At 37.2% G+C, this 21,370-nt stretch overlaps 1 protein-coding gene across 4 annotated transcripts in view; it reads right to left on the bottom strand.

Moving 5' to 3' along the window:
• Positions 1 to 4,902: 4,902 nt before the first annotated feature.
• PRPF18 (pre-mRNA processing factor 18) overlaps positions 4,903 to 21,370 on the bottom strand; it is a 91,367-nt gene continuing 74,899 nt past the window's right edge. For 3 of the 4 annotated variants that reach the window (XM_058532449.1, XM_058532446.1, XM_058532447.1), the window contains 4 exons: positions 21,168 to 21,308; positions 20,964 to 21,035; positions 18,473 to 18,628; positions 4,903 to 6,248 (listed from right to left, as the gene is read on the bottom strand). In XM_058532449.1, the coding sequence (XP_058388432.1) occupies positions 6,168 to 6,248; positions 18,473 to 18,628; positions 20,964 to 21,035; positions 21,168 to 21,308 (450 nt within the window). In that variant the 3' untranslated portion in view covers positions 4,903 to 6,167. Of the gene's footprint in view, positions 6,249 to 10,677; positions 10,753 to 18,472; positions 18,629 to 20,963; positions 21,036 to 21,167; positions 21,309 to 21,370 lie in introns of all 4 variants that reach the window. The other variant, XM_058532448.1, reaches the window with a different exon arrangement.

Genomic DNA, 21,370 nt, shown 5'->3' with positions numbered 1-21,370 from the left:
GTGTAAACAACTAGCAGCGTCTACACCACACACATATGGCATATAAACTTGCACACCCAAAGAATAAAAATGGCCAAATCTTAAATGAAATAATCGTCTAATAAAACTAAAATGTACAAATACTCATTTAAAAATACAAAAACTCACGACTTCCTCTTCTCTCAAATTCTATACTTTTAGACATGCTACTATGATGAAATCATTAAACAAAAGAAAAATTACGTTAAGATTGACATATGATTTGATTTTTATAAAATCTAGGTGACAAAGATAGCTGACAAAGGTTATGTCTGTATCTGAGCTAGTTACAAGATTATTTCCCCTTTGCATAAAAAGTAACCTAGCACAAAGGCAAGCCACAGAGTGCGAGTATCAGTAACACATATATCTAACAAAGGACTCATAGCCAGAATATATCAAGAACTATAAATCAGTAAGAAAAATGCAGACACTTCAATTTTAAAAATGGACAAAAATAAACTCAAACAGGAAATTCACAAAAGGTAATATCCAAAAGACCAGGAAGCATATATAAAAGGTACTCAGCTTTATTGTCATCAGGGAAATGCAAATTAAAGCCACACTGTGATACCATTTTAACCTACCAGAAGGGCTAAAATGACAATGACAGAGGATTTATCAAGTGTGGCCAGGATGTGGAACACCTGGAACTCTCAAATCCTGCTTGTGGGAGTGTAAACTGGTACAAGCCTTTTGTAAAATTCTTTTGACAGCATCTTCGATAGGTGAGTATATGCATACCTTATGTCCTAGAAATTTCTCACCTTGGTATATACCCTACAGAAATTTATATTCACCAAAAAACATATACACAACATACATACAAAAATTGGAAGCAACTCAGTGTCTATCAACAGTAGAATGGATACAACTGTGGGATACAGCAATGAGAATGAATGAACCACAACTACACACAACAAGGATGAATGTCAGAAACCATAAGAAATAACACATAAAAGAAGTCAAGCAGTTACTGTTTGACTCCATTCATAAATGAGCTAATTAAAAAACATGCAAAACTAATCTATGTGGGGAGTGACTTCTAATGGGCATAGAGTTTCTTTTAGGGGAGATGAAAATGTTGTAAACTTAGATTACGGTGATGGTTGCACAACTCTGAATATTCTAAAACCATTATATACTTTGAGTGGGTGAATTTTATGGTATGTGCATTATATATCAATGAAGATAGTTTTAAAAATCATGATGTTAGAAACCAGGACCATGGCTGTGACTAGGGGCATGAAGGGATTTCCAGGGCATTAATAACATTATCTTTCCTGACTTTGGTGCTAGTTACTATGAGAGATGTTCACTTTGAAAAATTTTTCATGATATGGTACTCTTCTGATTTGTGCATTTTTCTATATATATGTTATACTTCAATTAAAAATTTACATTAAAAGAAATGTAAACTAGCCCTACCTGAGTCTTAGGAAATAATCTTCAGAGGGCTGAACAAACCCTCCACAGATATTTGATGCTCAAAATTGGAGTCCTTGTATCTCTCTCTGCCTCAACCCTATCTCAGACTTTAACTGACCTCCCATTTATTTTATAATACTTTGTTTAATCTTGCTTTACACAGTTTACAGCCAGCCTAAGGTGGTCACCTATCCACGCGGCCAATTTTCTTACAGATGTTTTATATGCTGCTGTCTTGGTTATTCTTCTCTCCCTCTATGGACAAGTCTCTTCGATTGAAACCTAAGAATTATTGATTCAGAAATATTTAACATTTGAAGTACTCGAGGTTTTGTAATCTGCTAAATTTCACACTAACCTTGAGAGCTAAGTATTATCTCTACATCTCTGTATTAAAAAAATAGAAAAGAAGTAGAGTCTTTTGCCCAGTTCATCCACCAGGTCATTTCCCTCCTTCACTCTGCCGATGATTCCTTTTCATCAGTGGTTTTCAAACTGCTGGTCATAATACATTAATGAGTTATAAACCAATTTAAAGAGTCACAACCAGCATATTTTTTAAAGAAATAGAACAGGAAAGTAAGTTCCTTGCTTTCATTTCAGTTAAACATGCATATATGTATGTAATACTGGGTCTCCATGCATTTGTTATTGTTTACCGTGAGTTATGGTCAAAAAGTTTCAAAAGTACAGCTTTAACTTTCCTGTTTCACAGGATGGCAGAAGCTCTAAGCCAGGTTCAGACTACACCACCAATGGTTCACAATTTCTCCTCAATCTTAAAGGGAGAGCAGTTTAAGAGCAAAGGCTGTTTGGTTTTGTCAAGTTGTAAAACTGGGAGTTCAGAAAGGCAGAGAGAGCAGACTGTGCAAAGGACTCGACTGGCACGGTGGGAACCTCAGTGAATGGATCTGAGATCACCAATAACACTCAAAAAGAAGCTCAAAACTTCTTACCTGCTCTCCATCGTTAAAGTATGTGTTAAGTTTGAATGCTGTGAAAAAGAGTTGAGAAGGCTGACAATTATTTCAAAGCTGGTGCTTAAAGACAGGGAGGAAAGACTAAACTAAAACTAAAAGGAAGTGGCCTAGGTAAACAGAGTAACCATTATCAGCAACACAAGGACTAGTTTAAGCAAGTTCCATAAGGTACCCCAGAGTTTACAATGGAGAAAAATAAGTAATCAATGCTTCCATAATAAACTGTTTTGGTAGATGCAAAAAAAGTTTTTTTTTTTTAATGAGCACGGTTCCAAAATCTTGAATGAGGTCAGCTCACACCACAGCTGCTGTTGCTAGCCACAGTGCATTCCTTCTACTTATTCCATACCACCAGAACTTATTTTTAAATTTCAAAAGATTTTAAGGTTACTGTTAACCATTGAAGTACTAGTGTGTGATTATAGTTCAGCCAATCTAGCCGCAGAGTCCGTGATGAAAACCAGTTGCCATAACAGTGTTCCCACAGTGACCCTCGGGGGACTGGAGCTGGCTCCTCACACTCTGGACAGCTGGAAACTCTTACATAAATATGCCGTGAGAAAGTGCTTTCAGTTCAAGACTCCCAAGACGATTCCATACCATAAATTTCTATGGGATCAAGTTATTCTTCCAGGGGCTTCATGGGAGTATACTGGGGGAGGGTGGATGAGGGAGGCGGCACAATCCATTAAGTTATGCTCTTCAGGATATTCAGACAAAGGAAATACCCACATCTCAACTTAATGCTCCTCTCTCATGGAAACTGCCCCACTTAGTTCTACTACCTTTCTATATTAAGAAGCATTGAAGGGGGTTATTGCATGGCTGAAAAGGAGCCAGTGACAGGAATCCTCAAACTCAAACCTACCAAAGACTCTGCAACGCTGAGTCTTTTCTAAGCTGTTTACTTTCAGAATAAATTATTACTTTCTTTCGAATAAAAAGACAGTTGTATTTCTAAAGTATTTACTGAGGTCAAATCCCAGAGCAGTCTGAAAGTCGTACTGCTATCCATCCTACTTCCTAGTCCTCTGAATTTCCACGGAGAGTTGAGAGCCCATAGCAAATCCCTAAGTTGTTATGAGTGACAGCTGCCTTCCAAGCTCTGGTCTCCTAGGGCCTCCCCCTTCTTCCTACAAGATACGGACCGTCCTCTCTCTCTCTCTCTCTCTCTCTCTCTCTCTCTCTCTCTCTCTCTGTCAAATTATCTTTGGCCTCAGGTTTATTTTCCTAATTTTCCACAAAGACTTGAACTCACAGCCATGACTTCCAGATTGCCGCAGGCTCTGTGTTGCAATGCTAAAAAATACTGCGCTATCTTTGCAGTTGGCAAGAATACTCCCAGCAAATGCAGTCTTTACTCGAGGGAAAACCAGTGTTTTACTAAATTTGAATCCAGAAAGACACAACTCCTTGGGATAGGAGTCTAGGCAGGTGGGGAGGAAGCAAGGGAAGCACAGTTATTTCAGAATTGTGACTGATTTAAAAAGATATGCCCTTCTTGTTTTAAAAACAGCTAAAAACAAAAATATGTATTATCTGCTGAACTAAAATTGTCGTGATTTGGAGAATGTGGGAGGTCATTTTTTCATACATCCACATGATTATTTGCAGTCATGTGAAGATCTTTAATTTCGGGAAATGGAAAACTTCTTCTGTGAGGGGGTCTACATCTTTGAACCCGCCTCCCTCTATCCAGCACGGTAGAATGTGTTACAATATTTTTCTTCAAACCATCTGTCCATACCGGTCAACTTTAGAAGTTTCTGCATTATGTGGAATATTAACTAACAGCAAATGGGAAGACAACATGAAATTAACTGACTACCATGCTGTGGCCTGATGGTGAATAAAGAAAAAGTAATTTGGGGAGTATTCACTCAACAATATTTATAAACAAATCCTATACAACAAGACTACATAACAGAAGTCGAGAGTGTTGTCATATTATATGAAAGTCTGTCTCTCATTTGCCATAGTAAGCTCCCCCTTAATTTCTAACTAATTTAATCATAAAAAAACCGTTTCCAAAGTACAGAGTGGGGTGGAGAGTGAGGAAAAGTTCAGGACAGCGGGCTTCAGCCACCATCATGCAAATGGCCAGCAGAAACAATCAGATAGGCACGGCCATGGACCACAAGGGGCCAAAACTGGCTTTCGAGCTTCCCAAGAGGGGCCAGAATAAGTGACTGTGAATCTACACCCACCTAACTCAGCTGACTCCAGCTCCCACCACATCCTCTGCCCTCTAAACTCAGAACTGGCTGAAAGTGGAAGCAGACACAGAGCCCAGATATAATGATACGTAATCAATGTTTCCACTGTTACTGCCGTTGCTGCTAACACCACCATTATTGTTGTTTTCATTATGTGAGTACATACTGCCCCTGACCACAGGGTTCGTCAAAGCTACTTTAGCTTCAACAACAAGGACACAACAACTATTATTTACTGAACTCATATTACTTGCCAGGCAGCGTGCTAAGCATTTTATTTCACTTAAACACAAGGATGCTGCTATGAGTATGTACTACTATTAATAACTATCGTTTGCAGACAAGGAAACTGAGGCTTAGAAGGATTAAATTACTTGCTCAGGGTTACACAGTTAGTGGGTGGAGAGCTGAAATTTGAAGCTAGGAAGTTCTGACTTCAGAGCCTCCACTCTTACCACTATCTGAATCCGCCACTCCACCTGGTCAGGCAACAGTCCATTTACCCACCTTCCTCTATTAACTGAGTCCTCCAACTTCTAAAGCACAGTGATTCATCACAATTGTCTGGGTATGACACTGTGCAAGATTCAGAAGAAGTCCTCATTTGTGGAAAATCAGACCCAGGAACTACTGTCTCAGGCAGTGGCAACAATACTGGTACCTTTCTCTTCTGCTGGCCGAATGAAGCTGGGAATAGCAGTCCACCACAGGTCTCACGAGGATGAAACTTGCAGGCAGTCCTATTCTAGGAAGAACCGGCAGCACCAAAACGTCCCCATTCTTGGCTGGCTTGACAATCCATTTCCCTACATTGAACCCTGATGCTGGGGATACTTAATTTGAACTTTTGTTGGTATAATATACCACCTTTGTTTTTCAAACTTCTATTTCCTGTTAGTTCTATCTGTCCCAAGAGATGACAAATACTAAAATTTACACTCCTTAGAAGATAAAAGCAAGCTTTGAAACGCAAGAAAAATACACTTGAGTTAACAGTAATAACATTTACATTTAAATTCTATTGCAAGATGGCAAAAGTTCAGCAAAATTTAAGGACTATAAAGTTTCATTAAATGGTTCCATATTTTTCTTGAAATATATAAAAATATTTTCTATAAATACTACATAAAAGACAATATGAAAATTACCTTATTTTACAGAAATAATTAAGTCTCTCTTCAAACGTTCCTTTTTAATCATCTAACTGCAACTTTCCGGTCTAATGCGAAAGTCATTTTTATTAAACTCCCTTCTGTGACTGTTGTCTACACATCTAAATTATGGGGAAAAGTCTTTAGAACTTAAGTTTTCGACTATTTAAAATAAAAGCAGAACACAAAAATCAGTTCCCAGTCAGATGTGATATAAGAGCCAACATAGTTCGTAAGACCAAGAGTTGCATTAAGTAGAACTCAGAGATTAGAAACTCCATTTTTCTTCTTCCCTCATTCCTGTTGGTAATTCCAGAAGTCCATACCATGCTCCCTTAAGTTTCTCACTGTTATTTACACATCATACACCGATTTCATAGTGCATTGTACTCCACACATTTTGATGGATCTGTCGGAAAGTGCTTCTGGCAAATGGTCATTAACCTCTTCAATCCCTAAGAAAAATAAGGAAAAGGTTGGTTATAATATGGTTGAACTATTTTTAATTGCCCTCCTCTGTACTCACTCCAGTTCACCAATGTCCCCGTTAAAATGTAGCAGTCCCCAGCAATACCACTCAGATGTATACTTAGAGAAACATTTACTCATGTGCACCCAGAGATACATACAAGATGGTCATAGCAGCATTGTTGACAATAACAACATCAAAAGTACAAAAGAAATGCCCCAACTGTCCACAGAGGAAAATATATGAATAAGCTTTAGCATGCTCACAAATGGAACATTTTACAGCAGTAAAAATGAATTAACTAGAGCTACATGTAACAATTCAGCCCTTCTCCACCAGGTTCCGATAGAGAATTAAGCCCCACTCCCTAGCCTAAAGCATCCATTGTATGTAACAAGACAACTCCCCGCCTACATATCTAAAAGGATGCTACATGTGTACCATCCTTGAGAGAAATGAAAAAATAGGCACTAAAATAGGCACAAATCATCTTCCGTGTTCTATGGTCCAGATGAGGAAGTCTGGTTGAGAACAAATGAGATACATGAATCTTAGAATGTAAAAAGCAGGTGGCAAAAGGCTACATACAGTATAATACCATTTTAATAAAACTAAACAAGTTAAAAAATAATATTTTCCTTATAAATACACTCATAACACGGTAGAACTGTTTTTGAAAAAGCAAGGAAATAACAAACGTAAATTCAGAATAATTGTTACTTCTGGGATAAAGGAAGAAAATACAGATTCCACGATCTCAGAATGTTCTAGTTCTTAAGCTGGGATTAAGGCCTTTACATACCTGTTCTATTGTTTACTTCATAACTTACGTTACATGCATTCTTTTGTATGTACCAAATATTACACAATAAAAACATTTTACTTAATAGTAAAATCTGAGTACAACATTCCAAATGTGACCTGGCCAGTCTTGCAGAATTCAGTATTAGGACTACTGGACTGCCTTTGTTCTTTCTGTACCTTGGGCATCTGTTACCATGGCCTTTGGTTCTTGTTAGACAACCACAACACATGGTGCTAATTCCCAGGATCTCACAAATTTCAAGTGCTTACTTTCTCTTCTGCAATTTGGCCAGTTCTTCTTAACCAGTCTATAACTTTATAGTGCTATTTTTAACTGATGACAGGAACTATCCACTATTAAAATTCATTCTGTCTCAACTCATTCTTCAGGCTGTGATCTTGTAAAATCCCAAGTTGGCATTTCGTTTTCAGTTATTCCTCTAGCCTTCGCATCTACCACTGAGCAAACATGCCAAGTCATTATCCAAATTCACAAACAGGCCAGGGACAAGGGCAGAAACCTGCCACATGCCACTATAGATCTCTCTAGAACAATTCTGGGAAGAATTTTGAAATCAGCAATGAATCCTATTCAATGTTTTATCTGCCAGACTACAAATATCCTTGTTTACAAGGAAAGACTTTGTCAAATGTCTTACTGAAATCTATACATCTACAGCAATATTGATTAATTATTAAAAACAACAATAACCAAGAACAGCAGCACTTAATTTTAATGACCTCCAAAGCAATTCTTGGCACAAATTATTTTAAGGTTTCTCACCTTAAGTTCACAAAAATGAAACCATCCAGTTCCTATCACAATAATAAGAACAATAAAATCCTATCACAGGCCACAGGTTGACTATGTTCAAGCCTGTATTAGATATATTGAATATGGAAGTGTACATAGCACACTGCCTGGTACTTATGTAGTATTCCTCTAAAATTCATTTTTTTCCTCAAAATGATACAATGAAATATCATCTGCTCTTAAAAGAAAGATCTTCATGTCCTAGTGGTAAACGCAGAGTACGTGGCTATAATCAGACAACCCAACAACAGAAGACCACATCTGGAAGTCTGAGGAGGAACAGTAGAAAGTCGTCTGGAAATGTCTGCTGATGCACAGGTACCTAGAACACCATCAGGCATGGAGAACTCTAACTCTACCTAAGTACTCAACTCTTAAGCTCAGTGAAATCACCAAAAACAAACAGCAACAAGAAAAATCCCTGCAAAATTTCTTTGGTCCCATAGTAAGCAGACAACACAAATATAAATTACTTCTATGAACTGAGCTATAATCTAACAGATTCAACTTCAGATAAAAACGACTTTCAAACGTTTTACTTAAAGTCCTTTGTGGATTCAAAGATTGTCCATATTCTGCCATTTAAGAATTAGGAGTGTGTAGGGGGGTTATCTTTCAGCTAATTTCCAAGAAAAAAGACTTTTGCAAAGAAAGGCCATGTAATTTGCCTTGCTTCCCTTTTTTTTTTTTTTGTTTTGTTCCCTGTGCTAATCAGGTATTTGCTTTAGAATAAAGACCATTCCTTCTCATAGTCCAGCTTCTCCTGCCGTGAATTCAAATCATGTGTATGCAGAATTGTGATCTGTAGTCATGGAAATACATGTGATATCACTAATTTGGCATCTTCAGTTTCCTGAAGGAATAGAAGAGAGGCAAAGCTAAGAAACAGAACACCCTGATGAAATGTAAATAGCTTTAGTCAGCAGCAAAACATGGCAAGAATTATTATGAGCAAATAAAAGGGAAACTGATATGAAGACTGCTGGATGGAATTCTCCTTATAAGAATTGGAATCTTAGGTGTTTGCTTCTCATAGAAGATATTCGTGATGCTTATTTACCCTCACTAAGCAGATTTATGATTTAAAAATAAATACTAGTATCCTGTCTGAAACCTTAGCTGCCAAAAGGTTGTGAAACTCAACAGTCCAAGGCATAAACAGTCACTTCACAACAGTACGATAAATTTTTGCAATAAGGATTGATAGTACACAGCACAGATTTTTAAAGAGGCGTAATCTCAGGACAGCATATGGTTATTTTCCAAGTAGAAACAAATCTTTTCAATTAGATCCCTCAGGATTTTGTTTTCAAATTGCTTGCATATGCTTAAGCCAGTAAGACAATGAGCTGCTTAGCTTATTGCAAATAGCGTCTTCAAAACTGGTGGTATTTTTAAATATAATTTTTATTTTTATAAACGCAATACATTTATTTAATAAATCTTTGTTCAGTGCCTACTATGCGCCAAGTGCTGTTCTAGGCTCTGGGAATACAGTAGGGAATAAAACAGAAGAAATCCCCACCCTCCCTGAGATTATGTTCTAAGAAGGGAAGACAGACAAGAAACCAAATGAAGATGTCAAATACCTATTAACGATAAATGATAATAAGTACTATGGAGAAAAATAAAGCAGGGAAGGAGTGTGTGTGGATGTGGGGGGCGAATGGAAGGACTTTTACTCCAAATGCACTAGGGAACCACAGTGGGTCTTTGAGCAAGAGAGCAGCATAACCTGGTTTGTATTTTATCTGAATCACTCTGGGTGCTGTGCAGATACCAAACTGAAGAGGGACAGAGAGAGAAGCTCAGAGACCAGAGAGGAGACACTGCAATAAACCAGATGAGAGAGGTTGGTGGCTGGACCTAAATGGCAGCAGTGCAAGTGGTGAGAAGGGATCAGATTCCAGATATACTCTGAATATAGACCATCAAGGTTCGCTGACAGATGGGATATGGGCTGGGGCAGAAAAAGAAAAGTCAAGGATAATTCCATGTTTTATGTGTACGGTGTTATAAAGAAAAATAGCTCTTATATCAAATAACAGCAGTCCTCTGCCTCACTCCTTCCAATCTCTAATTCTAGCACCCAGAGGCAACCACTTCAAATCTCCAAAGTGGTTTTTGTGGTATTTATTGACATATTTCTAAGTACAATACTGACTGACAGTACTCAATTTTTCTCCATCAAATATTACGTACTGACTTCCTACCATGAAAGCTGAAGATTTAACTCTTACACCACGCCCATTGGCCCCACACGTGCACGCACACGCCCAAACACACTTTCTCTTCCCCATCCTCCCCAAATCACAATTTTTAGTGAACTCAATATTGAAGATTTACCTCATAATATCTACACGAACAGTGTTCAAAGCAGAGCGACATAGTGTATTATGACAACATTTCCTTTCATAGATATTTTTCCCCATCTTTTTGCTTTTCTGTGTAGATATCACTAATTCATTCTCCAACAGGGAGACTATTCTCAATATAACCAAACATATCGGGTAATATATCTGTTCCAGGTTTCTCCTGGAGCCATCTGTTCAATCTAGACCAACTGAATTCCGGACCTCCTCATACTGTTACCATCCTAGAGCATCCCTTCACCTTAAACCTGGGAATTCCTTTTGTCCCCTCCTGTGCTGGATGTCGCTTCCTGGATCTTTTTTGTTTCCCTCATTTTGGTGGAGCACATCCTCATGTAGAGGCAATACAACATAGTGGAGTTAAGACTACCCAGGTTCAAATCCCAATTCCACCACTTAAGAGCTGTGTGACCTCCGGAACTTACTTCTCTATGCCTCGGTTTCCTCACTTGTAAAACAGGGAAATCACAGTATCAACCTTGTATTGTCGCTCTCAGGTGCTGAAGAGAAGCCGACAGTAAGCACTTACATTAGTGTTAGCTATGATGATAATGATTCCAGTGAACAGGTATCTGAGAGGTCACATTTTTGAGATGTTACCTGTCTGAAAATATCACTAGCCTATATTCACACCTGACTGATAGTTCGGATGGGAACAGAACTCTGAGTTGGAAATTATCTCCCTTGCTATTGCAAAGGTACTGCTCCACTGTTTTCCAGCTTCCAGTACTGTTAATAAGAAGTATGATGGTATTTTAATTCCTGAGCCTTTGTAAGTGATCTGTTTCTTGTCTCGAGAAACATTTAAAAATCTCTTTATCCTCACCCTCCAATATTTCATTATATTATGCTTTGACGTGAGATCTTTCCTATTCATTTGCTACATATTCAGTGAATTCTTCTTTTCACTCTAGAAACTCATGTCTTTCAGCTCTGGGAAGTTTTCTTGCATTAATTCCTTATTTCTTACCCTTCAATTTCTCTGTTGTCCTTTTCCTGGAATTTGAATGGTAGTTGCAAAACTTATAGACTGACTCCCTCATTTTTTTATCTTCCCTACTTTCAAGATCTCTTCAATTTTATCTTCTGACCCTTTTAATTTTTAAATTTCTGCTACGTTTCACTTTTAAGAGCTCCTTTTGATTCCCTGACTTTCTTTTTGTGCATACTGTTCTTATTTCATGGCTACCACCTTATCTAAGGATATTAATTATAGTTTTTAATTGAAGGGGTTTTTTTCTGTTCCCTATACTATAACTTTGTTTCTCTGAACTTTTTTTCTGTTTTTGTTTTGGTCTCTGTCTTTCATGTTGGAAACTTTCTCTACAAAAATATTCTGCATTTAAAAGTCTAACTGATGGACTCTACCCTTAAAAATGGTTAAAATCGTAAATTTTACGTTATGTGTATTTCACAATTTTTTTTAAAAAATCGAATTGAAAGCATTACAGAATAGTCTAGATAAATTATAAAAATATCAAATACAGATAGAGTTTGATATATCAAAGCATGTGACAAAGGATACAAATCCTGGATAATGAGGTGTATTTATATCCAGAGAAATCAATGAACCATTAAAACAATCAATCTGCATCCACTAAAAAAAATTAGCAATTTTTTTTTTATTATTGCAGAAAACAAAAACTTTTTAAAACCAGACCAAACTACTATCACAACTCTTTAGCTACATTTGCCTTTTCTTTTATAAACTATCATTAGTTAATAGGACTTGAGGAAAATATTTTTGTTTTTAAGTAATCTTTTTATTAAGTTTAAAGAAGACAATTCTATTAAATCAATTATTTCTGTACCTGTCACTAGTCTACACTCTCAGACAGTCTTGAAGATGAAAGCACAGATCCATTTGTGAAGAATAAGGGATAAGTTGAGTGACATTTTGTATGTAGCTACTTAAAATTCTGCCAATGAACTGCCAAAGTTCTAATAAAGGAATGAATTAACCTGAGATACTTAAGTTAAAAATTAATTCTAACTTCAGACTAAAGAGGTACTCATTTGACCTGAAATATGATGTTCAAAAAATGTGTACTTAATGCTTAAAAGTTAATTTCCACAATTTCAACTAACATCCACAGTCATGCATAAAAAGGCCAATTCTTCAAAAATTGTCTACAGGAATTCTTTTTACATAAGTATGTCATTAAAATTGAATTCATTTAAATAACTCACTCTACACTGTTAAATAACTGATCTGGATCTAGCCACTTGGAATGATGGCAGATAAAGGTAATTCCACAGAGCTTCTAATGAAAAGTCCCATTCCAAGCACCAAATGTATAAAATTTTCAGTATCTGCAGGACTTAACAGAAAATTAAAGAAAACTGACAACTTGGAACTAACTCAATCTGCTTTTGGAGTTAATGGTAAGCAACAGAGGGCTGCTGTCATTTTTTATCTATCTGAATGTTTGTTTTCTGTAAGAGAACATATTTCCAGTTTAAAGGTTCATCATTTCATGGAAAGTAACAAGAAATTACAATTACAAGTGATAAGTCCATTTTGAAAACAGCACTTGCCTACTTGCTAATTTAAGTAAAAATTTATACCAAATGACCAATTTGGGGGAAGATTTCATTTATTTAACCACCTGGCTTTCACAGTCCAGGGTGATCTTTTTTTCAGGCTGAGAAATACAAGATTTAATACCCCAACCAGAATGTCTATTTGCTATCAGTTAAGCTGGCAGCTAAGAAGCAGCACAGCACAGTTCAGATCAGCATTCTTCAAAATGTGTATCTACTGCACACTGGTGTTGTGTGATATTAAAAAGTGATGTATGTGAAAGATAAATGGTAGCAGTATTTTTCTCTAAAAATTTGTTTTAATATGCCTGGAAGTATTAAATGGGTAGACAGTTGGTCCTCACAGGATAATGTGCCTTTAAGAAATGGTTTAGGGGCCAACCCAGTGGCATAGTGGTTAAGTTTGCGTACTCCGCTTCAGCAGCCCGGGGTTCGTGGGTTTGGATCCCAGGAGTGGACCTACACACTGCTCATCAAGCCATGCTGTGGCGGCGTCCCACATACAAAGCAGAGGAAGACTGGCACAGATGTTAGCTTAGGGACAATCTTCCTCAAGCAAGAAGAGGGAGATTGGCAACAGATATTAGCTCAAGGCCAATTTCCCCATCAAAAAAAAAAATAAAAAAGGTTTATCATAGCCAAGAATGCCAGGAGGCAGCATGAAGCCACATGCCCCACAAATGTGTGATGCAGAGTTTGATGCATAGGGAGAGTTTACCAACCAACCATAACGTTGTTTTTTCAACATATGGATCAACTTGTGATCACTCACTGCAGTAATGAATGTTTCTGTTATACCACTTGTGGCTATACATGAATATATTATAAATTTACAAATGTTTCATGAACAAATAAATTTGGCAAATGCTGAAATATGCCAAAACTTGAAATATGAATTGAAATAACTGACAAAATGTTGGAATGATGTCTTTACTAGGGAATTTACAAACTTAAGGTTACTGAAAAGAACTTGCCAGAGAAGAATATTATAGGACATTTTGCCTTATTTAACAGCGAAAGCTTAAGAAAAATTATTTGGAATATTATTCCTTAATCTTCTAATCCCCAAGGAAATCTGTGTTGTTACACAGTACACAGACCAATTAATCTACATGTATCAGGGAGGATATCAGCAGGAAACAAAGGGCACACTCAGACTGCATAATCTGATGTAGCAGTTCCAAGGACTTGACAAAGGAGTGGGCAGGACTTGGACCAATAAGAGAGAGTACAATAGCCCAGAGCTGGCAACACCAGGAAGCCGCGGCCAGCCTATATTATAAAGGGGCAAGGGAGGAGAGTGGTTACTGAACCTGTAGAGGGGTAGCTGTGTGGAGACAGCCACCTGAGAGAAGCTATGGCCTCGGGCAGAGGGGTGCACTCAACCCTCAGTGACTCTACAGGGAGGAAGCCAGGGAAATCAATACCCCAAACTCATTCTTCCACTTACAAAATGCCTTCGAGTCCCTCTCATTGCCTGCCCCAATCGGAAGCCAGAGGGGAAGGGAGCCTGTCAATGTTGTTCATAAAAGCCAGGTTTCTGGGGCACGAGACAAGGTGAAACAGGGTGGAGAGTGGATCTGGAGGGCAAAGAGCCATTTGATGTCAATTTCAGCCTTTCTTCCTTCTCTTTTTTACCGACAAGTAAAGAATGCCCACGATGGGAACCTTTTCGAGATGTCTTGAAATGACTGAATTATAAAGTTTCTAAATAATCAAGAGCTGCCTGTGAGCTGTGTCAAAGAAGCTTTACCTAAATCTGGGCCAAAAGTTACATCTGTATTTGGCAGAATGAACAAAGTCCTTGAAGTTACTACCACCAATTTAAATCTAACCCTGGATTTGAGGCTAGCTAATAAGCTATACAATTTTTCTTTGATCTGCATGGTGAGAAAACCCTCCCTGTGGTGTATTTAATTTTTGTGAGAAAGAGAACACTTCAAACAACTTTCACAGTTTAAATTCCACAGAGATTTGCATAAAACCCAAAAATGAAATCACGTTATAGTAAAATAGCCCCTTGAATTGTTTTCTACTGTATTTCATAAAACAGGTATTTCTCAGCAGTAATTCTAAATAAAAAAAGTAATTATTCTATACATCGCAAGATTCCATTTAAATGATATCCAAGAACAGGCAAAATTAACCAATAACAACACAAGTCAGACTAGTGGTTACTTTTGACGAGAAGAGGATGTAAGCTGGGAAAAGACACAAAAGAAACTTTTCAGGAACTGCTAGAAATGTTCTATTATCTAGATCCTGTTTTATGTCTTGAAAATATTACATAAATCAAGAATCACTGAGCTGTACAATTAAGAATAGTATATGTCACGTGCTACACTGTTCGTTGAGGTTCGTTGAGATATAATATCTCAATTTAACATGAAATAATTACCCTATTAAATGACTTTCACAATTACCTCCTCGGCAAATATCTTAACATAGAAAAGGTTTGGGTTTATACATTTACCAGGAGTCAGCAAATCACGGCTCGTAGGCCACCTGGCTCTTTTATAAATGGAGGTTTACTGGAACACAGCCACTGGCACTTTCGCACTACAACTGCAGGGTTGAAGAGCTGCGACAGAGACCTATGAAGGGCAAAATCTAAAATATTTACTACCTGATCCTTTAAGAAAAAGTCTGTCAATCCCTGATTTAAACTTCAAATGATATATTTAAATTGTCCCTTTTTAAGGATAATTCAAATCAACCTCACCTAAATACCAAAGTAATAAGAGGGAGTCAAAAGACAGCTTAGTAAATTACTCTGTGAACTGTAACCAAGAATTTCATAAAACTCTACCATGGGGGTGGCAGCATTCTTTTGCCTTGAGCTGGACTATGGGTTTATTTTAAGACACAGACCAAAAACTGGCATTTTGTTTGGCCTTACACAATGCTAATTTTTTAAACTTTGGTGCCAATATTTTAAAAATAGAAGCATCCGTTTTTTCAAAAAAATTAAGATTTTTTGGCAGCTGATAAAAAAAAAACAGAAGATGGAGCAACATTGGAACCACATTCCTACAAGGTAACAACGAGCTCCAGCGACTCCAGTAACCCTGAGGCTAAGCGTCGGCTGACGCTTCACACTGCACTTGCACTGTCTACTTTTCTTACAGCAGAGCTGAGAGGAAAACGACATAGTGCTTCTATTTGTGCCTACGTGAAAAGCAGGAAAACAAAAGACAGAGAGCAGATCAGGCGCTTCTTAACACTCAGCTCTCCTGTTACCTGTCATGGGCATGGGGGTTTGCTACCTTAGGTTTAAGCAATGGCCTCCAGGGAAAATGGCAGAGAAGAATGAGAGCAATCGAAGGACCAGAAAGGGCAGTAGTTACCTCGATACTTGCAAGAGCAAGTGGTAGGGATCTTCCCCATATCTTCCAAAGCGGCCCTACTCCTACCTTAGGGCAACTCTGCCTGTTCAAAAGCTGCTTCGTACTATTTTTGAAATCTCTTGTGAGTCTATAATTATTTCAAAATAAAAAGTTTCAAAAAAGAAAAAATCTTTAACTTACACTGATTAGAAATGTATCCTCCTTCCTCTACCTTAATTGGTCCTTAACTATATGGGACAAGTTAATCCATCTTCCACCAGAACGCTCTTCCATTATCTATAGCTCTCGTGCCCAGATCCTCACCAAGAGCCTCCTTTCTCAAGGACTAGAAAAAGATCAAGACTATCATCTCTCTTGTCCTATACTGTTCATCCAAACATTAAATATTTATTGAACACCCACCATGAGTGAGGTACTGTTCTAGACTCTGGGGATACCCGAGTGAACATACACTAAATTATTATGTCTAATAATATAGCATAAGCTATCATTAGACTTTCCAGTGGCCATATCATACTACTAATTTTACTAATTTTATTGCACTTATAGTCCACTAAATTCCCTAATTCTTTCTCATACACATTGCTCACGTTGTATGCTCAAGAAACTGGATTATTACATCCAAATTTCTTTATGAACATCCTTGCTAAATATTATATTTTTAGAATCTGCCCTTTTCTTCAGTCTGTCAAGAACTTCTGGAATGCCAACTTCTTTTTCCACCTTCACACACACCCTATCACTTCTGTTTCTTGTTGTCTGTAAATCTGATAAATATACCTCTTAATAGTCATCCAAATCAGTCATCAAAATGTTGAACACGACAGTATTGAGGTCACTAAGAACCCCATGACGTATCACTAGCATCCACCCAAAGAGACATGTATCCATTATTCAGTACTCCATGGCCTTCCCCACTCCACAAGCTAAGTGCATCTGATTGTATTACCATGTTTACATTTGTCCAGAAGAATTTTATCGGGTTTAGGCCAAACACTTTCCTAAAGTTCAAATATACTATGTTCACCATTTTTTCCTAATCACCTTGGGGAAAAAAGGAGAATTTTTCTAAAAGGAATAGTTAAAAAGGAAAAACAATGGAGGGAGGATAGGTCACTATATAACTTGCAAAATAAACCAGAAATCTTTAAAAATAAACCAGAAATCTTTAAAAACTAAGTATATTTCTAAAAAGAAAATCAGTTTACAGGGAGATGGAAATTATGCCATTGTTTAAAAAAGAAATGATGTCTTTAACACAATGTATCTAATTATATGAACTTTTATACACACTATAGTTTAGCCATGGGATAGTTGAACACAATTAGCAAATGTAATCACTGGAAACTGTTTACTACTGTCAAAGCCAAACAACTTTTTTTTCCCAACTAAAAGCTTTTTGCCTTCAATACAGCCACTGGGGGTTATTAAAAAATAGAAATGTCTTTGAATTTCCACAACTATATTTGAACTCTATAAATTCTACAATTTATATTAGTGAGTCAGGTTGAAATCATATTTTAAAATGCTAATATATATGAATAAGGCATAAAGCATGACATACAAATTAACATTTAGCACTTGGAACTCAAATACAAATAAAAAGATAATTCATGAATATGGTAATGATTGTTCTCTGGCACAAAATCTGAAAGCACTTTATGCATTTTAAGTGAATTTTACATTTTAAGTAAACTTCAGAGTATCATCTTCAAGCTTTAGAATAACATTCAGCAAAAGTCATTATACAGACACAACCTGGGATTTCTGACAATTTGGCAAAAGCTAGATTACAGTTGACTTTTTTCTCCCTACGAAGAAAAGTTGAACCCAACAACAGTGCAAACAAGTTATGTGAGGCACGCATAACTTGAATAAACTATAAATGCTTTAGACCTATTTATGTAGAAAAGTATTGCTATACATTACTAAAAATTATATTCAGTAAAGCCAAATTTTTACTATTCATACGTTTTCAGCCAGTAGATGTTAAATTTACCTTGAAAATAACAAAATGAGACTTATTGCAAAATACTCAATTTGTTATTCTTCAATAAACTCCCAAAGCGAACTGCAATAGTTTTATTTACGCTAAGGTAATTAAAGCACAACACTTCACCCTGTCTTCAATCATACATGAAACTTAAAAGTTCTTTTAAAAAAAATTCAGTGAAGCTGTCTTAACTACAAGTACTGATAGAGAGTGGACTTGCATCCTACCATGCTATGTCCTATTTGCTATAATTCTTCACCAGCTCTCAAAAGTCACAGTTTAGGAATTGGAGAATGTTAACTTCCACAGCAATTTCTTTCCCTCCAAACTGCTTACCTGAATATATTTCCGCTGCGTTTCATCATTTAAAACATGTGCAACATGCTTGGAAAAAATCTTTTCCCTACCAGTTCTGGCATGGATACCAACCATAGTGACACCAATGGGCCAAGGGGCATTTCCAATGGCCATCTGAAGATAAGCATCATTAGCCTAAAAAGGAAGTTTAAGAAGAGATCAGAAAAGTGAAAATATTGTGTTGGTCTAAATTTTTACTTCAAGTATTTCACAGCTCTTTATGATGTAATTTTCATCCTTCTCTTGAGCATGTTGAAAATATTACCATTCCCCTTGTTCAAACAAAAGAAGTTAAAATATGGGGTGACTGACTGCCCTGCCCAGGACCACAAATGTCCATGGAAAAACAGAAACAAAAGCTAACTTTGTGAGTAAAAAAACATTCCTTAGCAACCTTTGTGCTTTGGAAAGTAATACATTTCACATTTGGAATTACCAGGTAGGTAATGTGATGCACTCACAGAAACTCTAGTTTGGGTCTCCTTCAGACCTATTCTTCTCCATAGGTGGTCACATAGAAGACAGAGGCTAACTAGTTTTTCAAAATCCAACTTGAAACTAGATCCACTCCTTGCACAGCAGTCCAGACCTCTGAAAGCAGTGGGGGCTCTGTGTGCTGGGACTATCACATAGGGTCCATAGCAGATGTGTAAACAGAGATTAAATACTGGCCTTCAAGTCAAATAGCTAAAGGATGAGATCGTTTCACTTTGCCCCCCAAAACCTCTCACCTGCCAAGAACCTTAAAATAAAAGCTACAAAACCAGTGAAGACAAATGGCTCTTTTTCTAAACCAAGCCTAGCTACCTGTGAGGAAGAAAAAGGAGAAGAAAAACAAAACAGAAAGCAAGTAAATTCTAAAAGAACCTGCGAGTTTCAGAGAAGCTTATATAGCCAGGCCTCAAAAGATTTTAATTTCAAAACTCAAACACCAATGTGATTAATAGACAGAGTTGACTTAAAAAAACATCAGGTACTACAATTGGGCTAACTTGAAGATTATTCACTCCCCTGACAATAAATCTGAGTTTGCTCTACTCAATTCTATAAAGCTTAATTTTAAAAGGGCAAATATACATTTTTATCACTGATTCTCATGTATGTAAATTTTAACACTGGATATTAACTGACAAAAATTTCATTATTTAGTTTCCCCAAATTTCCAAAGAAAACTGCCCAAATAGGTTATTAAAGTTTCTTGGTTCTTTCTGTAGTTTATACAAAATAGGCTTTCGCTTGATTCTCATATATGAGAATGAGAAAAGTTACAAAAAGAAAGTCACACACTCTATTAGGCAAGTAATCTGACTTCTTTTTGCAGGGATGATGACCTTATCCATGCATTCCAATGCAACTGTCCTTAGTAAAAAGAACCACGCAAGCAACAGAAACTATCTAAGAATAAAACTTATAGCCATAAAATAAAAATATTTTCTTTGAGAAAGCTAACCGGCTCTCACATAGAGGAGTAAAATCGCTACTTTACCCTCATTAGCATGAGGCTCTAATCAAGCAGACCATTCCTGGGTGCAGGAACGTCAGCGGCTCCTTCTTATGAATACAGATAGTAGAGGACAGGAATAAGCAGTCATTCCTACTTTTCTGTCAGAGCCCTGTCTACCGCTCCGGAAATGTCACTGGAACTCTTGCACTGAAATTCTCTACTCCTACTCTCTTGGGAGGCACAGTTGCTAGGAGCCTCCCTCCTCAGACTGCTTATGGCCCACCAAGCAGTGCCACACTTCCAAACTCCACCACTGGGGCAGCAGGCCCTTCTCTTCTTATTCCCCTCTACCAACTGACAGCCCTCCGTTCTCCCCTTTCTAAACTCTACCTCCGGAGTGCCTGGACACCAGAGCTCTTCCCCTTGGCCACCTCCTTCCAGAGTCCATTCTGGAGTAAAGACACGGAGCAACGGGAAAAGCCTTCCCTTACACGGGGTCTGCTATTGCCGCAGTACTGAAATGGGAGAGAGGAATTCTAGCAGCCTTACTTGGAACATTTTCTCATAGAAACAAGTATAAAGGGTGGTTCAATTCCACTGTATCATTAGTACAATAGTTCAGCTATATTATGGATTAAGCAGGCTTTTACAGCTGGCCTGGGAAACTAATCTACATAACTGTTTCCATGGGAAAATTTGTTCCAAGCCATAATCAACAATCCACAAACTTTCAAATTCAATCCCATTCATGAAATGAACATTGCCTATATCCGTTCATGCTCTTAGAAACCTTCAGACCGACCTTAAAGATGACTGAGAAATATAGTATGGTCTAAAAGTTTATTATTCAATGCCTAACAATAAAGCTGACAAAACATTAGAAAATAAAAGCTTTATTTACTACTAGTTCATTTCACATTTACCCTTAAATCTCCTATGTAAAATACTGCCACACTAAATGAACATTATATACATAACCTAGATATGCTCTTAAGCATAATTTCAATGCACAACATGGTAATGTACCTTCACATATTCTCTCTGCAACATGAATTTAATAATATCTGTTATTGATTCTTTAATATCAGCAGGAAGATTCTGGAAAAGAAAAGAAAAGCATAACTAATTTTGGAAGTCAATGAGTGTAGTTACTGGCTGCATTTATTCTAACTTTATATATTCTATTTTTTTAAAAGTCAGCTAATAAAAGCATTTTTCGAGAAATCTCACCCTTTTCCGTAGCTTTCTGAAAAGGGGTCTGAGATAGGACTCAGTCTGTTTTTGAGTAGCACTGTTCAGTTTACCCTGCACGCTGCGCTTCACATAATCTTCTCTGGCATTCAATTCTTTAGCCCAAACACCAAGAAGAAACTGTTGAAAGAATGGACAAATTTAGACTACAACGCCACCCAGTGGTTCAATAAGCTTAAAAG

This window comes from Diceros bicornis, chromosome 36 (genome assembly GCF_020826845.1).
Source record: "Diceros bicornis minor isolate mBicDic1 chromosome 36, mDicBic1.mat.cur, whole genome shotgun sequence".
Classification (NCBI taxonomy): domain Eukaryota; kingdom Metazoa; phylum Chordata; class Mammalia; order Perissodactyla; family Rhinocerotidae; genus Diceros; species Diceros bicornis.
The sequence above is the reverse complement of the archived record's forward strand: the minus strand, read 5'-3'. Positions and strand labels throughout refer to the sequence as shown.